The 17,473-nt window shown below is 36.3% G+C and overlaps 1 protein-coding gene across 1 annotated transcript; it reads right to left on the bottom strand.

Moving 5' to 3' along the window:
• Window positions 1-1,308: 1,308 nt before the first annotated feature.
• Window positions 1,309-4,058, bottom strand: EIR1 (Auxin efflux carrier family protein). The gene is made up of 6 exons (XM_048095622.2): window positions 2,722-4,058; window positions 2,419-2,659; window positions 2,249-2,334; window positions 2,017-2,174; window positions 1,857-1,933; window positions 1,309-1,744 (listed from the first exon to the last, which is right to left on the bottom strand). The coding sequence occupies exons 1-6, from the start codon at window positions 4,013-4,015 to the stop codon at window positions 1,678-1,680; spliced, it is 1,923 nt and encodes a 640-aa protein (XP_047951579.1). The 5' UTR covers window positions 4,016-4,058; the 3' UTR covers window positions 1,309-1,677.
• Window positions 4,059-17,473: the final 13,415 nt, after the last annotated feature.

The raw sequence follows: 17,473 nt of genomic DNA on the forward strand, positions 1-17,473 counted from the left end.
TAAAAAGTGAATAAAGTAGAGAGAATAAAGGATGGGAGAGTAAAGTAAGAAACAAGAAAAAATTACTCTATATGGAAATGACTCAACTATGAGAGAACTTCTCAAAATGAAAAAATGACTCAACTATGAAGGAACGGAGGGAGTATATAAAAGTAGGATCCACATGTCAGTAACTTTTTCAACCTACTTTCTATTATATTTCTTAGAATCCGTGTCGAATTAAATGGTGACAAATTATTAAGAACGGAGGGAGTACCTTTTATACGATGACTGATATTCGGTGAGATGAATATCAAACAATGATTTTATACGATAACTGATATTCATTGACGATAATACATAAGCCATTACAACACTAACTGTAACTACTCCTACATAAATTGCCTATTATCATCGTCGGATTTGAATCTCATTGTAATATTGACGAAATTTGTTTTCTTTCATAGATGTACATGTACGTTTATCATGGGTTGACGTACGATTGTATTATTATAGTGTCCAATATCCATCGATTTTTCGTAGTATACATTTCCTCCATTGCTCTTTAACGTAACACGTCATTAAAATTGTTGGCCACGTGGCATCATTCTTGAGCGTCGAATCTTGATATCTATACTACATATAAAAACTACTACTAGTATATTTTTTAGACAACTCTCTCTGTGTATTTACATAACATGTTACTTTACACAGTTACGCTGTGTAAATACTCCATATTTTTAATATGCAAAGATTTTTTGGTCATGAAGAATCAAATCCGTACGTATTTTTGCATATTAAAAGATCTATATAGTTATCAGATCGGGAAAACCCAGAAGGATCAAATGGCAAAATGTTTCTTTGCCTCCTAACAAGGAAATTATCTCACATGTTACAGCCCTTTAAATACTAAATAAGATGCTAAATTTGCAGCAATTATCAATTAATTATATTCATTATTATCTGTTGAATAAGAATGCCATGAAATGGGGCATCGTCTTTTCCCAAAGTACAATTAATTTCGTATTCAATCAATTTTATATGCAAAGCATCCACATGCATGAAGGGTTAATTCAACGTCGTCATTGCTGATTAAATTTGTCAGGTATAGAAATATGTGTTAATTAAATTAAATTTCAGCTCATTCTTCTTGTTTGACTTCCGCGTAACAAGATCTTGTCTCTAATATAATTGAAATAATGAATAATACAAAGAGTATCTTTAGCACATTTGTCAGGAATTAGATTTTACTGTCTTCCTAAAATAAATGTAACAATATTCATAAGCCACTAATACGCGGGATCTATAGTAAATATCTTGAACAACGAATAACATTAATTAATAAATTAAATTAATTAGTAGTACGAGCTTGCTGTATGAGAATTACAAGTGCCAATGAGAAAATAAGCTAATACTACTATTAATTTAAATAGCTCATCTAGAAATTGTACTAATTTTATTCTAAGACAAAAAAGGAAAACTGACAAGGAATATTTAAAAAAATTTGTATAATATAATAAGCTAACAGAGAAGAGGCACATGATTTCCTAGTTGTACACTGACTTCAATGAAGGATAATTAATATCCAAGCCTGCATCTAAGTTTAATCTAGGAGAATCACATTTGATTAAATTTATCTCTTCTTCTTGGATTCAGCAACCCAAACAATTTCTCCATTCTGCTCTGCCAAACACAGCCTTACACCCCAAGCAGCACATAATACAGAATTGTTATGGGCAGGGCTATCACCATTCCAAAAATAACTCTGCAATAAATATCACATAACAAATTAAATCATCTTATTATTATGAACACATATTGGTATGGGTGCGTTATAATGCTAACTTTTATGTGTATTTGCGTATGAAAATACTTACGCAGTGCTAAGTATGTCTGGGTGCACATTGTATTCTTTAGCAAACACGAAAGGAACAATCCCCTGCGGAAGCGCAGCCTGTTTCCAAAGAGATATTTCATTTAATTGAGTAATTTCTACTACTGTTTTTATTTATTTATATTAATTTAAAAAAATTGGACCTGAACGATAGCAACATGTAGAAGAACTCCGCGGAGGCCGATGGCGATGGAGGTTGCGGCGATGACGGCCGGACCAGTTAAGAACCTAACAACCATTGAAAATGTGGCTACAGACTTCCCACAATTTATCATCTTTGGTTGCAATGCCATGAATAAACCTGTAAAATTAATAATTAGTACTAATTAACTTAACCAAATTAAACAAAATTGAAACAAAGTGAAAAAATGTTACCGAGGCTGAACATGGCCATGCCAAGGCCTGCATCAGACAAAATAGAAATGGAACCTTTCACAATTGATGGCATTTCAATGTTCCACCTGCAGTTGATAGATCATCATCATCAACAACATCTCGAAAATTCAAAAACTAGCTAGGTTAATTGTAATGGAAAAAAGTGAGACCTGAATGATACAAGAGACCAAATGAGGCCAAAGAGACTAGCGTAAGTGTTGGGATTTCTGATCAATTTCCTCCAAACCATGATCAAAATAAGCCTAGTCATCACACTTGTTGGTGGCATCTGTGTTTTCTTGTCCATCACTCCACCTTCCTCCATATCCATCTTCTTGTGGCATGAATACGGAGATGCATTTGGTGGGAACTTGACTGCATCCTCCATCTCAATCTCCTTCTTCCCGTTCTCTGCCGATCCCAATCAGATCAATAAATCAACTTTACTACTAAATTGAAAATGAAACAAGTACCTCTGGAATGAGCAAGAGCAGCATCGTCGATGGTGGAGAGGTCGGAGGAGGCGGCTTTGTTGACGGCGTTTCTCATGTTTGCTTCGGAGACGGGGGAGGCGCTGGAGCTCCACACAAACATGTGGAGCTCCTTGTTGGGGAGAGTGGTGCTGGCGTTGCTGTTGCTGTTGCTGATGTTGGGGAGAGCGGTGCTCGCGCTGCTTGTTGTGTTGCTGATGTTGACGTTGTTGTTGTTGTTGCTCGCGCTTCCGCTGTCCTTCCTCCTGGGCCCAGAGAACATGGGGTTGGGAGGCGGATACGAGGCCTGCGGAGGCGGGGGCGGGGGATGGAAAAGCTCCCCGCTCATGCTGCGGCCTGTGGTGTTCCTCTTCTTCCCCATTTTCATCATCTCCTCGTCGAAATTGGAGGTCCTAGGCGTGGCTCCCTTGGACGACTGGAGGGAGAAGACGTCGCCGCCGAAGCTGTTGGTGTAGCCGTGCTTGGGGCTGGCGGCCTTGCTGTTGAACATGGCGTAGAAGTCGGTCTGGTTGAAGCTGGAGCCGCGGGGGGTGGGCTCGCGGGAGGACTGGACGGAGTAGATCTCGACGCCGGTGAGGTTGGAGGCGCGGGGGGTGATGCCGGAGGAGTGGATCCCTTTGTTGTAGGAGGAGATCATGGAGGCGGAAGTGGATCGCTTGACCACGACGTGGAGCTTCCCGTCGTGGCCGATCTCAGCGTCCGCCTGGAGGGGCTCGCGGCCGTTGAGGGAGAGGACGTCGGAGTCGACTTTGAAGGAGGTGATGGAGGCGGCGGTGTCGGGGAACTGGTCGGTGATGAGCATCTTGGCGCCGCGGTACTCGAACATGAAGAGCATGAGCGTGTACCAGATCACGCTCTGCATCACCACGATTTGGACCATGAGGTTGCCGGAGAAGTCGCCGTACATGGCCCTGAGCAAGGGGATGCCCATGACCAAGGTGTTGGGGAGGGTGGAGAGGGAGAAGAGGGTGATCATCCACTCCAGGCTGCTCTTCTTGCTGATGGCGTGCCACACGAAGAGGGCGGCCAGGATGACCACCTTCTGCAGGGAGTCGGCCGCGATGAAGTGGTAGTTCATCGCGTAGATGTCGTTGGTGGATATGAAGTGGAAGCCGAGGAGGGGGACGGCAAACACGGCCACGAAGCGGTTGATGCCCGAGCACTGGTCCGGGGTGAAGATCTTCCACCATCGGACCGAGCCGTAGGCAAGGATCATGGCCACGTAGAGGGGGATGATGGCCGCGAGGACATCGTAGATGTCTTTTCCGGTGATCATGCTTTCGGGAAAATTGGTTCAAGCACACCAACCTATAATGACCATAAATATATAACAGGGAGGGACACTCGTCTTTAAGATTTTAATACAAATATTAGTCTTCTCTGTTCTCTTTATTACATCTCTCAGTTTTCCATTTTGATTTTTCTCATTTTACTACTTTTATTAGTGGATTGTACGTTCCACTTACTCATTTTACTTACATTTTAGTATAATATTCATATATAAAAGTGAGACTTATATACTGCTAACTTTTACAATTCACTTTCTTTTAAATTTATTTTAAAATCCATGTCAGATCAAAGAAAGATACATACTGAGGGACGAAAAGAGTAGTAAATAAGTACTAGAAGTGAGAAAAAAGTCGAGAAAAAAAGTAGGAAAGATAAATTGATTTTTTTTTGCTATAAAATAAAATGTGTCATTTATTGTTTTTATTTATTTGTCAATACATACTCCATCTAACTTTGTTTTTAATAATATTGACAAGTGGATTCATATCTTACTAACAAATTACGTACACATTTTTATAAAATTAATATATTATATAAATAAGATTTATATTTTATTAATTTATTTTTTCATTATGAAGTTAAATAATTTCATAAAATTCTAGAAAGTGGGTCCTTTATTAACGAACGGGAGGGAGAGTATTGTTGAGGACTAACGGGGAAATTTTGCTTATGTGAACAAGTTTGTGTGAGGGAAGTAAAAATAAGGAATAGTATACACGAAATTCCAAGACAAGCCACTTATAGTCACATGCAACTCTATGAAAAGAAAACGGTTAAATTGGTTTCTGGGAGTCTGCATTCATAATAAATCAAACTTTGCTGCAATCAAGTGGGATTTTTTCACACAAAAGGGAAATAAAAATGTTGATTCTTACGACTCAAAAAGATTATCTTTTCTCGTGTATAATCGAGCCACATTTCAGCTTATATATTTTCATATTACTTGGGATATGTAATACCGGTTAAACATATAGCAATTGACTCTGATGCTAAATGTATTTTTACCTAGCTTCTGAGACTCACAGTTGAATATAATGTTGAGTCTTGAAATATTCAAAGGTGGGACCAAATTGAAGATTTACTTTTATTTACTAAGGTCATATTTGTTTGCTTGATTCGCCTGGGTCCTGGGATAGGAATCTGATTTCTTTAATTTTTAAATTTCAATGTTTAGTTTAATAAAATTGAGAAAGTAATTAGAATTAGAATTCTAAAAACAAGGAAATTAGTGCAACATTATTGGATTCTGATTCCCCGACTTTTCCTAGGTATTCTTTTCCAAAGTTTGTGGATTCTTACATATGTAGGTACTCCCTCCGACCGTCATTAGATGTCATCCTTTGACACAACAAGAGTTAAAATGTAATGCAAAGTAGGTTGAAAAAGTTAGTGGAATGTGAGTTTCACTTTTATATATTAGCATTATAATAAAATGTGAGTGTGCATGAGTTAGTGGAACATGAGGTCTATAAACGAAAGTAATACTAGTGACATTTAACGCTGACGGAGGGATTATTTTTATATAATTTTAATTATTTTATACAACAATTATTATTATTATTATTATTATTATTATTATTATTTGTTGTTGTTGTTATTATTATTATTATTATTATTACTACCTCTGTCCCTGAAAATTTGATACAGTTTACTATTTTGGTCTGTCCCTGAAAATTTGATACACTTCACTTTTACCATTTTTGGTAGTGGACCTCATATTACACTAACTCATTCCTAGTCACATTTTATTATAAAACTAATACTTTAAAAGTAGGACCCACATTCCTACAACTTTTTCAACTCACTTTCCATTACATTTCTTAATATATTAAAAATTTTGTATCATAATACTTAATTACAATTATAATAATGACTATATTTATAATAATTATTATAATAGTGATAATTTATTACTGTTGCTACTACTATTTTTTGTTATCGTTATTATTATACTAATAATTAATTAAGTAATTACAATATAATCATCTGAATTATAAATTATACTATAACAATAAATTATTATTATTACTCCTATTTTGTTATTTAATTATAAATTAATAACAAATCTAGAAAATAATTTTGAATTTGTGAATTATATCTATTAAGTTATCGATAAATAATAATAATAATAATAGTAATAATAATAAAGTTTATTATTATTTTATTTATGTTATTATTATGTTACAAACTAATAACTTGTTAAATAAATCTAAATCTAATATTAATTATATTATGCATTAAAACAGTATTATAATAAGTATTGTTATCTTTCTATTTGGTTTATTAGTAGAATCTTAATAAAAATTTTAAATTATTAAATTTAATAATTATAACCTCAACTAGCATTGAATAACATAAGGTTAAAATTATAACAATTTTCTTTGATGTTTTAAAATACGGGATAAGTAATCTATTAGATTAATATTAGCTATTTTTTTTTCAATCTTAACTTTTTCTAGTTTGATTTAGTGTTTTAATTTAAAATAAAATTAACAATCTCGATGTTTATCCAAACATAGAAAAGTTAAGTTATTCAGAATCATTTTCTCAGAATCCATTTTCTCTGTCAATGCTATTGAGTTTATGAGCATTGCAAAAGAGCTGACACTTTAAATTCATTGCGCCGCAGTTTAGTAGGTTCCTTAGAGCATCCACAATAATGGCTCTTACATCACCTCAACCCTTAGATTATCCATTATCCCGCATCAGTTTTAACCATTTTTTTATTTCATCCTTTAACTAACATCTGTAACAAATCTCTTAACTATTATTGAACTACTCCCTCCGTCTCTGAAAATTTATCATATATTTCTTTTTTCGTTCGTCCCTAAAAATTTGCCATCTTTCACTTTTACCATTTTTGGTAGTGGACCCCATATTCCACTAATTCATTCCCACTCACATTTTATCATAAAACTAATATATAAAAGTAGGACCCACATGCCACTAACTTTTTTAACCCACTTTCTATTACATTTCTTAAACCCGTGTCGGGTCAAATGGTGACAAATTATGGGGGACGGAGGGAGTACAAAAACGGCCCCTGGACTATGGATTTATCTCGTCCATAGTTTCTGGACTTTAAAAATATCTTCAGACATCCTGAACTAAGGGTTTATCTAAAAAATGGTCCTATTGGCTTTTTTTGAACTGAAAATGCCCTTTTGGGGTGATGGGAAATTTGGTCTTTTTACACTTTAATTTTTTAAATTTGATATATATCAGTGATGTACTAAATCTGATATTATTTCAAAATTATCATTCTTCTTCCTTTTTGCCATCCTTCACTTTATTTCAGCCCACAAAATTAGTTCATTTTATATTTTTTGAAAACCTTTTTTATCAAAACATTATACTTCGTACTATAATAAGTCTGTGTCTCGCTGTCCATTATTTCCTACTACTTACCCATTTGAAGTATTTATATAGGAGTAATTTTGTTTAAATTTTCTAGTTAATATTGATTTTTTTCAAATAAATAAACGAAAATTATATAGTCTTATATTAGATGCACATCTATTTATGATTAAAATTATTAAATATTGATTAAAACTAAATAGGCGTCGACTTATCTTATTGATTAAATATTAGACACTATCAAATATTGATTGAAATAATTAATTTTTGTTATTTAATAATTTTAATAATTAATAAAAATTTATTGATATTTAAAAATCTAAATTTAATATTGAAATAAAGAAACAAAGTGAGGATGGAAAAAAGAAAGAAGAATGATACTCCCCCCATCCCAGATTAGGAGTTAGATTTAATTATGACACATGTTTTAAGAAAGAGTTGAAGTATGTAATAAATAAAGTGAGATGGTAGAGTGTGTAATAAATGAAGTGAGTTGATTGAAGGTGAGTCCCTTTTGACTTTTTGGATTTAAAAGATATTTATTGTTGACTTGTGAGACAAATTCATTAAATTAAATAAACTTACGGTTTTTAATGTTTCAATATGATTAATCGTTTTTAATGTTTCAATTTGATTAATCTTTCTTCCTTAAATTTTTAAAACTTGCCGCCAACATTAAAAAAAAATTAAATAAACACATGTGAAGGAGGCCATCGGCCATCACATCTCAAACAAATGTAACGAGGGAACCAACTTTTTTTATTAAATCAAACTTCAAATTAAGGAGGGAATTATTACAATCCATGGAGGGACAAATTCAAAACCATTCAAAAGTTAAACTACACCTATAAATACATTCACTCCACTATTATTATCAAAGACTTCAATTCCACCTACCAAAAACAAAGCAAACATTTTTATAGTTAAATTACCCTCTGAAAATTCTCAGGCAATAGAGATGGAGATGGAGCAGGAGCAGTTTCAAGAGGCAAAGCATGGGCAAGGGCCGAGGGCCTCTCTGAGTTTGAGCAGCCAAGAGAATAACCTTATTGTACAGTTTCTTCAACAACAATGCCGTGTTGGAGCACTTCCACATGGTTCATTTGAAGAGGCAGCCAAAAAATTCAAAGTGCATGGACAGCCAGCCGCTTATGGAGGATAGCCAATCAGCAAATTGAAAATGGGGAACTTGTTGTCATGAAAGGCAAAGCATCAGGATATAGCAAGAAAAAAGGTAAAGTAATTCTTGATGAAGATAAGTTTAGACACTTGTCTATGCTTGAGAGATCCTCAATAAGAAAACTTGCTGTTAAGATGGAAGTTAGCAAGTCCACAGCTGGCAGATGGGTGAAGGATAACAAGATAAGACCACATACAAATGCCATAAAGCATGCACTCACTGATGCAAACAAAATTGCTAGAATAAGATGGTGGCATATTCAGTCAACTATAGATGAAGGTAAGTTTCTCTATCATGCAATGCACAACACAGTTCATATCCATGAGAAATGGTTCTACATCACAAAAGCTTCAGACAAATACTACCTGTTGCTGGATGAGAATGAGCCTTACAGGTCTTGTAAGTCAAAAAGATTCACCACTAAAGTGATGTTCATGTGTGTTGTGACAATGCCACAGTTTGACAATGATGGGCAGACAATCTTTGATGGTAAAATAGGCATATTTCCATTCACACATCAAATTCCAGCCAAAAAGGAAGTCAAAGAATAGGCCAAGAGGGACACTTAAGACAAAGCCTATCCCATCAATTAACAAGGAAGCCATGAGAGAATGTCTCTTGAATTAGGTATGTACATTTTTTGGTTTCACATTACTATCAGACATTGGTAATGTCATCACTTAGTCATTCATTTATTCAATCATACATCATGCACAGATTATTCCAACAATCAAGGCTAAGTGGCCAGCCAATGCAAGCAAGGAGATATATATACAACAAGATAATGCCAAACCCCACCTGAAATCCTCTGACTTACAATTTGAGGCTCTTGCAAGTACAGATGGTTTTCAATTCCATCTAATTAGCCAATCAGCCAACTCCCCAGACACCAATGTGTTGGACCTTGGCTTTTTTAGGGCCATACAGTCACTACAAGATGACAAACTAGCCACCAATATAGATGAATTGTTGAGAAATGTTTGGAGTTCTTTTGAGGAACTCACACCAGAAACTCTGAACAAGGTTTTCCTAACATTGCAAAGCTGTTTCAGCAAGATCCTTGAAGTCCATAGGGGCAACAACTACAAAATCCCCCACTTGAACAAAGGAAGGTTGAGTAGGATAGTGGGGCTTCCTACCTCACTTGAGGTTGAAGAGAATCTGGTAAGAGAAAGTGATAAGGCTAATTTCATGCATTGGTTATGGGGTTAAATTCTATAATTTCCCGGGTCTAACACAAATTTTAAGCCAGGTGTGTAGAGGAAATTGCCAGATCCAAAAAGAAGGAGAAAATCGCCTGGAGAAGGAAGCTGGCAGAGAAAGCGAGCAAAATAGAGAAGAAGTTACCAGACGAAGGAGCAGCTGAGAAAAGGGCAGAATGGGGATTACAAGGAAGACTCTAGAAGCTTCATCCCTTATAAATAAGAGCATGCGGCACACGATAAAGGATCCATCATATTTTAGCTCTTAGCTCAGCTTTCTCACACTCTACACACACTTGGGGGAAATCAGTTTGGGGGGTTTTACGGTTCAGAATTTCATCAGAGTTGTGTAACACCGTCTCTTCGGGAAGCGAAAAATACAATCTATTTTCTGTGTTAAGTTTACGTTTCTGAATTTCCCGAGTCTTCGCTGTTCGAAGCTCGGCCGTATTTTGTTAATATATGTTGAATCTGCACTAGATCAGCTATGGAATTTGTTGCTATGGTTTTGTTTTATGTTATTACTGTTTTCCTGTTTACTTTGGTTGCGTTTAGCGATTGATCGGTGTTTTGAGTTGAATTGTGTGGAGATCGGAGTTGATTGTTTGTATCTGGTTGAAGTTGTGTGATCAGAGATGGGAATTGCAGTGGTTTGTCGTGGATGGCTTGGATCCGGAGAGGGTGAAGCATCCAGAGTTTGGATCTGTTCATTTCTGCATGGATTTGCTGCTTAGCTTCTGTTTTCTCATTTACCTCGTCTAGTAATAGTAGATCTGTTTAATTTCCGTAGTTAATCGTAGTTTAATGGTTTAATATAGTTTAATCTGTTCCGTTTCATAGTTTGCTCTGTTTTCATCTCTATTTCGTGATCACAAATCGTTAGAGAAGATGAAGTAATTGTTGGTTAAGCCTTGAGTTAGTTATTCTGCAGTTTTTCATCCGTACTTAACTAATTTGGGAAATGGTCCCCACAATCTGTTTTTCCTCTGTCTAGGTTAAGTTTAGAAAGTCGTTTGCTAGGTCTGGCAATTGTTTTCGCTGAGAAGTGATCTTGAGTACGTCTTGTTTATCGTAATGCATGTTCTGTTATTCTTGCCTAGATCTAGCTGTTAGAATAGAGCATTTCATTTCCCGAGTCTAGGAATCTAATCTCAACCCCAAAAATGTGTGGCAGCAGCCAAAAACAGTTTTCAAATCTTCTCGCATGTTTACTTACGCATCCATCTCTGTGGGATTCGATCCCTACTTCCTTATACTAATTCTTTTTAGAACAGTGGGTTGAGGGTTTTGAAAAGCAGGAAGTGATTGTGTGCCCAACGACAGGTGATTTCGAGGATTCTCTAAGTTCCTAAACCCCGTGATCTAGTGGATTCTCTGGATTTGAGAAGTTTGAATATATTGACACACTCGCACGAGAATTTTCCAGCTCTTCAGAAAGCTTGGAGTATCTACTACTCCCTGAGAATGATGTGGGTGCCTCATATGACATAGGGCATCTAAGCAATGTTTAGGTTTCTAGATAGGCCACTTGGGTCATGGGGTTTACAGTATAAGCATCAAAATAGGTTGGTGTTTAGGATGTAAACTTGTTTTTGGGTTATAGCCTGCATTTTGGGTTAGGGTATATAAGCTGCATTTTGTATGAATTCCAGGTGTAACTGATGTAGGTGTGTGTTTTTGTTTAAAAACCATCAGAAAAGCTTCATCATATGGCTTAAGCCTCCAAACCAATTACAGGGGTGGCTTATCATCAGAAAAATTTCATCATAGAGGAGCAATCACACAAAATTAGAGCCTCCAAACCATCACAGGGGTGACTACATTCACAATAATCCAACCAATGCAGTGAATACACAGATTAGCATGCTTTACTCACAGAAAAATTTCATCACAGAGGACCAATCACACAAAATCAGAGCCTCCAAACCATCACAGGGGTGGCTATATTCACAATAATCCAACCAATGCAGTGAATACACAAAATAGCATGCTTTTCTCTCAGAAAAATTTCATCACAAAGGACCAATCGCACAAAATCAGAGTCTCCAAACCATCACAGGGGTGGCTACATTCACAATAATCCAACCAATGCAGTGAATACATAGTTTATCACATGTAATCCATCAGAAAAACTTTATCCTGGAGGAGCATACAAGCCAACATAGCCAAGGCAGCAATAACCCTCAATCAATTCCCTAGAAACAACCTCCAAATCTTACACAGGGGGTGGCTTAGAATTGAAAAAATACTCACAGATTAGAGAAGATCTTTCATGTTAGACAACAAGATCAATGATAAAGCTAATTTCATGCATTGGTTATGGGGTAAAATTCTGTGATTTCATGGGTCTAACAAGGTTTTATAAGCCAGGTGTGTAGAGAAATCGTCAGCCCCAGGAAGAAGACGAAGATTGCCTGGATGGAGAAGCTGGCGGGGAAAATGAGCGGAAGAAGGAAGAGTTACTAGACCGAGAAGCATCAAATTGGAGGGCAAAGTAGGGAACACATGATCAGTCTAGAAGCTCTATCCACTATAAATAAGAGCATGCGATCAACATGAAGAATACGCTCCATCACTTTTCAGCTCTTAGCTTAGTTTTCCACTTCTCTGCACACACTTTCACGGGGAATTGGTGCTGGGGTTTGGTGCCCCTTGCACAGCGGAAGACTTGTACAAAACAAATAAATCAGAAACGGATCTATTTGACCGATTATGCGATTAATCAATTCACATGTTAAACAGAAAATTGCATGCTAGAACGCAACTAATTCATGCTCATAGAAAGTAAATCCTAAACATGAATACTACGGTTTAGAGTTACCGATTTGATTCTCCAAAGAATCGACGATTGCTTGCGCCTTCTCCACGTGATGATCTTCAATACTAGACCACGGATCTTCTCTCTGGTTCCCGCACTGTATCTCGATATCAGGGTGGGCTGATCTTATCAAAATACTAGGACTCGAATAAAGAAGACAGAAGAAATCCTTTTGGGAATAGGTGAAGAATTCGAAATCCTCCACAGCTGGAGAGTTCGAAATTTTCGAAAATTTTGAGAATAAAAATTGTGATAATTCTGTCTCCTTTATTCTCCTATTTATATTAAGTTCCTTTTGGGCCCAGACAGGGATCTATGGAAGGTTTTGGATATGGGCTCGCCCAATTAGCTTTTTACTAATTAAATTGAACCCATAATTTAATACAAGCTTATATTGGAATATTACGAGCAGCCACTACAGAAGTAATATTGAACTCTCCCCATCCAAATCCGAAATTACAAGTAATCCGGGTTTCCACTTTGTTTATTATTTATTTCCCGCGCTTAAGATATAAATGTCCATTAATTAATTAATGTCTGCTATGGACTTAATTAATTAACATCTTATTAATTCCAAGAGTGGACTTAGCAAGAAACACTTATTTATTATTCATAGAGTAATAAAACTCCAACTGGCCAGTTTCCGAATAATAAAACCTTGTTCAAGCTCCTCTTGAGGACATTATCAAACGAGACTCGCCTCGCGCACGATTCAACATAATAGCAATCCTAGCACCGCTATATATTAATCATCACTACCCAATATATCAGGATTATTGGGTTGCGAAAAACCCGCACCATTTGATAAGTCAAAGTAGTGCATAATCAATACCGTATGCTCAATGCTAACGTATGTAGATTAAGAAATAGTTATTTATCAAGACCTAGTCTTTCAGTAGATAGCATAAAGACATGTCTTGCCGTTAGATCCATTCAGTGCTATACCACACCAACGTCATCTTATTTCAGAAAGACTTAGAAATAATCGGACTGACATTGCAACCTTTCACGATAGGTAGTCTAAGCCTATCTGGGTTGTGAAATTCTTCTTTTTCTTTTGCAAAGCATTGCATAGAACCGACTGTGTTACCTTAAAGTGGACGACGCCCACAACCAGTCTACTAAGCAAAAGACTTAGACTTTGTTTGCTTCTTATACATTTAAATGTTTATAAAACATCTTATAAATGCACAAGCAAACACAATGTAATAATATACTGATTCTATTCGTACGAAACTGCTCGAATAATATTGAATCGGGTTAAAAGTGGATTATAGAGTTTTACGTATACAAGCAAGATTCTATTCGAGCGAAACTTGCTCGAAACATGCTTTTCAGTATACCAAACCTAACAATCTCCCACTTATACTCAAAACATGCTTTCGAGTATACCCACTGCCAAAAACTCTCCCACTTATACACAAAGCAGATCTTGGTACTAGATATATCGAACCACCATTCATTTCACATCATGTTTGAACATGTTTCCACAAAGGCATTTTATGTGAAAAATCTGTTTGGTTGTTCTCTGATCATATCTTTTCCACCATAATGTCTTTGTTGCGTACTTGATCTTTTAATTAATTTCATCTCTCTATGTGATTGCTTAGCTTTATTAGCTCGTGTGTCCCTTGAGTTAGCCTTCACTAGAGTAATCACAACCAAACGTAATACTCATAGGCATACTCAAACTTACGATTAAAGCTATTAGGAGGATACTCCTAAGGTAAACACATTTTCAGAGGATGACTTACTCGATCACTGATTAGTCATAAAACTAAGTCAGTGTAACCCCAAGGACATTACATGAATGACTGGTAAACTAGAATATAGCAATTAGTCTTTCTCAAGCACTATGGTATACTCTTTACCTCAATCAAAGTCCTTTGTCATGGTTAATATGATATATACTTGTCATGCATAAGCACAACTAATATCAAAACTTAGTACACATTATAGCATACATGAGACAACTATCTCCGAAACTAGTCTCATAATTCTTGATCTCACTAAGCGTCAAACGACACTTGATTAGAGACAAGACAATTCCATCTTGAAAGGTATAAACCTTTTCATGGATTTTCTAATGCTAAAATGTTCCAAGCAATGTGTAGATATAAAATTCCTAAGAGAATCTCAACATTTTTTCTAGCAATCTTAAAAAGACTTAGATGCTAAGAATGTAATTAGTTTCTCTTAAATCCTTTATCTTAAACTGGGCAGACAACCAGTTTCCTACGCCAGATGCCAATCTTATTTGTTTGCAACTTTTGTAGATTTCATCATCGTAGAGTACCAATAATACCATATGTAATGCACTATTAAGGACACAAGTCAAATTCTAAATATTTGACAATTTCGATAAAACACATATACTCTGATTTAGATGCTTGCCCAAGACCACGAAGGTCTATATTAGCTTCCAATCATGCGTTTCTTGCCCTTAATTTCATATCCATTAGAATGTTCTAGTAGATGATTTCCTCAAGACTTCTATTTATAGAAGGCTGTCTTGACAATCATAATACATACATTCTAATTTATGTAAGTTCTAATAGACAATATGATCGAATAAATCCTGGCACAACGATAGCGAGAAGATAATTCTCTTTGAGCATAACCCATTGTCATTGTCTAGCCATTTGAGATCCACATTTACACTTGTAAAGATACTTGCTCCCACTGACTGACACAGCCTGTAGGTAGTATTACAAGTCTTGTAAAATATGTTGTCTATCATAGATTGTAATATGGAACCTATCACCTTTTCAAAGATGATTATCCAAATTAATCAATACCACATTGTAGTTAAAGGGATTATATTCAAGTTAATCTAAGACTGAGTCTTACGACACTCTTAGACCCATGAACTTGTTGTGTTCCAGCGGAACGCTCCCACTACGACATGGTTCTTACAATCTTAGGTACTGAAGTTGATTTTATTAGTGCAAAAGTTTCTAATGGTATGACTTCTTGGTAATGTGGAAAATCTGATATCTCTCTCTTTATTTTGAGAGTCACCACGCTGTTAGGCTTGTAGTTCATCTCATGATCTTCATACAAGAATTATATCTTTGAAGATTACAGAACTTATAATCTTACATCATTTGGGACAAACCTTAAAACATGCCTCAGTACACAACTCCAATTTCTTGGACACTTTTCCAACACGTGTTGGAACAATATTACACCTTGAGATGTGCTAGACTAGAGACGCTCTAGTCCACAACTCGTGTTTTGTAGAAGGTAATGATGTTGGTAGTTTCTTTAATGTTTATCCCATCAATGATAAGATCTTAATGAGCACAACTCATCACTTAATCAAACTTGTCTTAGAAAGACTTCGATTCCTTCTTACATAACTATCCCATTCATTAGATGAATGCTTGGATTCGTTAATGGAGACTAGACTCCCACTACTGATCATAACCCTTTGCTCGTCTCCTTATGGTGCAAACCATTGAGACTTGCTAGTCTTTCTATGTTGCACTTCTATAAGTATTCTGAATCTCTTGAAAAATCAAATGATTCTAACTCATAGTGCATCAAATAGACTTTCTCAACTCTCAAGCTATTTAACGAAATGTTAAAATCTTGATAGTTTAGATCAGTTCGAACAATTGCTAAGTATTTTCTTGGCCTTATGACTAAGAGCCATAAATACCTTATCATTCAATGATTAAGAAGTTGATGTGTTGTTGAATACTCAACCTTGTCGCACTTATATTATTTTAATACTATGTTGCCTTAAGCATTAACCATAAAACAATATTTGAGCATTAATAGCTCCCACTGCAACAAAAACCTAACTGGATCAAGATCTCTTACTTAGAAGTTGCATTGTCATGTAAGTCACTGTCCTTCTATAAAATAGGGCAATCCAACTCACAAAGCATCTTTTCTCGCTTTAAACAAACTTTGACGACAATTCAGGCTCTCCCATTTCCATATCTAGTCTTTTGTTCAAATGAACTAGGACTTAAGAAAATGCAGCCTTTATGAATTCGTCATCTATCATGTTACTTTCCTCTAACAGTAATATAACGACTATTATTCTGAAGATTTTCTACTTTTCAGTTAAACCTTCTTGTAGTCATTTCTTATTACTTTAGGCGATGACTTGTGTGTCAGAAACTATTTGAGTGATCAAAAGATCCTCAAAACATTCTGTCACTCAAGGATATTCCAATCGAATCGTCTTGGCAGATTCTATTTATATCCATCTTTCATCGTCATTAACCAAGACTTGTCGAGCTACTTAAAAGGAAAATAGCTTGACCTTATTCCTCAAAGAGCTCGTCAAGTACATGCATAATGCATTCTCGAACATTCTTCGTGGAATTATGTCGAGGAAATGGAGGACATGAATCATTGAGTATAAACTCCAAGCTTTCAGCGATGAGAATCTTATCCACCTTTAATGAAGACGGTGGTTGAGCTTCAGAGTCGTCAAAGGGGTGGGACGGTGGCTGAGTTTCAGAGTCATCAAAGGGCAGGGATGTTGCCTGCGTTTCAGAGTCGTCATGGGGTTGGAACGGTGGTTGACGTTCAGATCCGTGAAAGCCCTCAGACGGTGGTTAGGTCTCAGATCCGTCGAAGACCTCAGCTGGTGGAAGAATTTCAGATTCGTCGATGACCTCAGATTGTGGAAGCGTTTCAGACCCGTCAACGCCCCAAAACGGTCGTGGGTTTCCCGATCGGTGGTACTAATCGACCGCTCGTTCGATTTTCCACCAGTCAATGACTGTCGGTGGTGTATTTGGGACGATTAGGGTTTCGAGTGGTGTATCGAAAGATGGCAACGATTCAAACTCCGGCGTTGCATCCCATTCATCGGCCATGAGAAGGGAACGGTGATGGAGTAATGGAGGATTTAGAGAGGCGATT

Source organism: Salvia hispanica, chromosome 4, assembly GCF_029641045.1.
Source record: "Salvia hispanica isolate PSC_SH4W2 chromosome 4, Shi_PSC_v1, whole genome shotgun sequence".
Lineage (NCBI taxonomy): Eukaryota > Viridiplantae > Streptophyta > Magnoliopsida > Lamiales > Lamiaceae > Salvia > Salvia hispanica.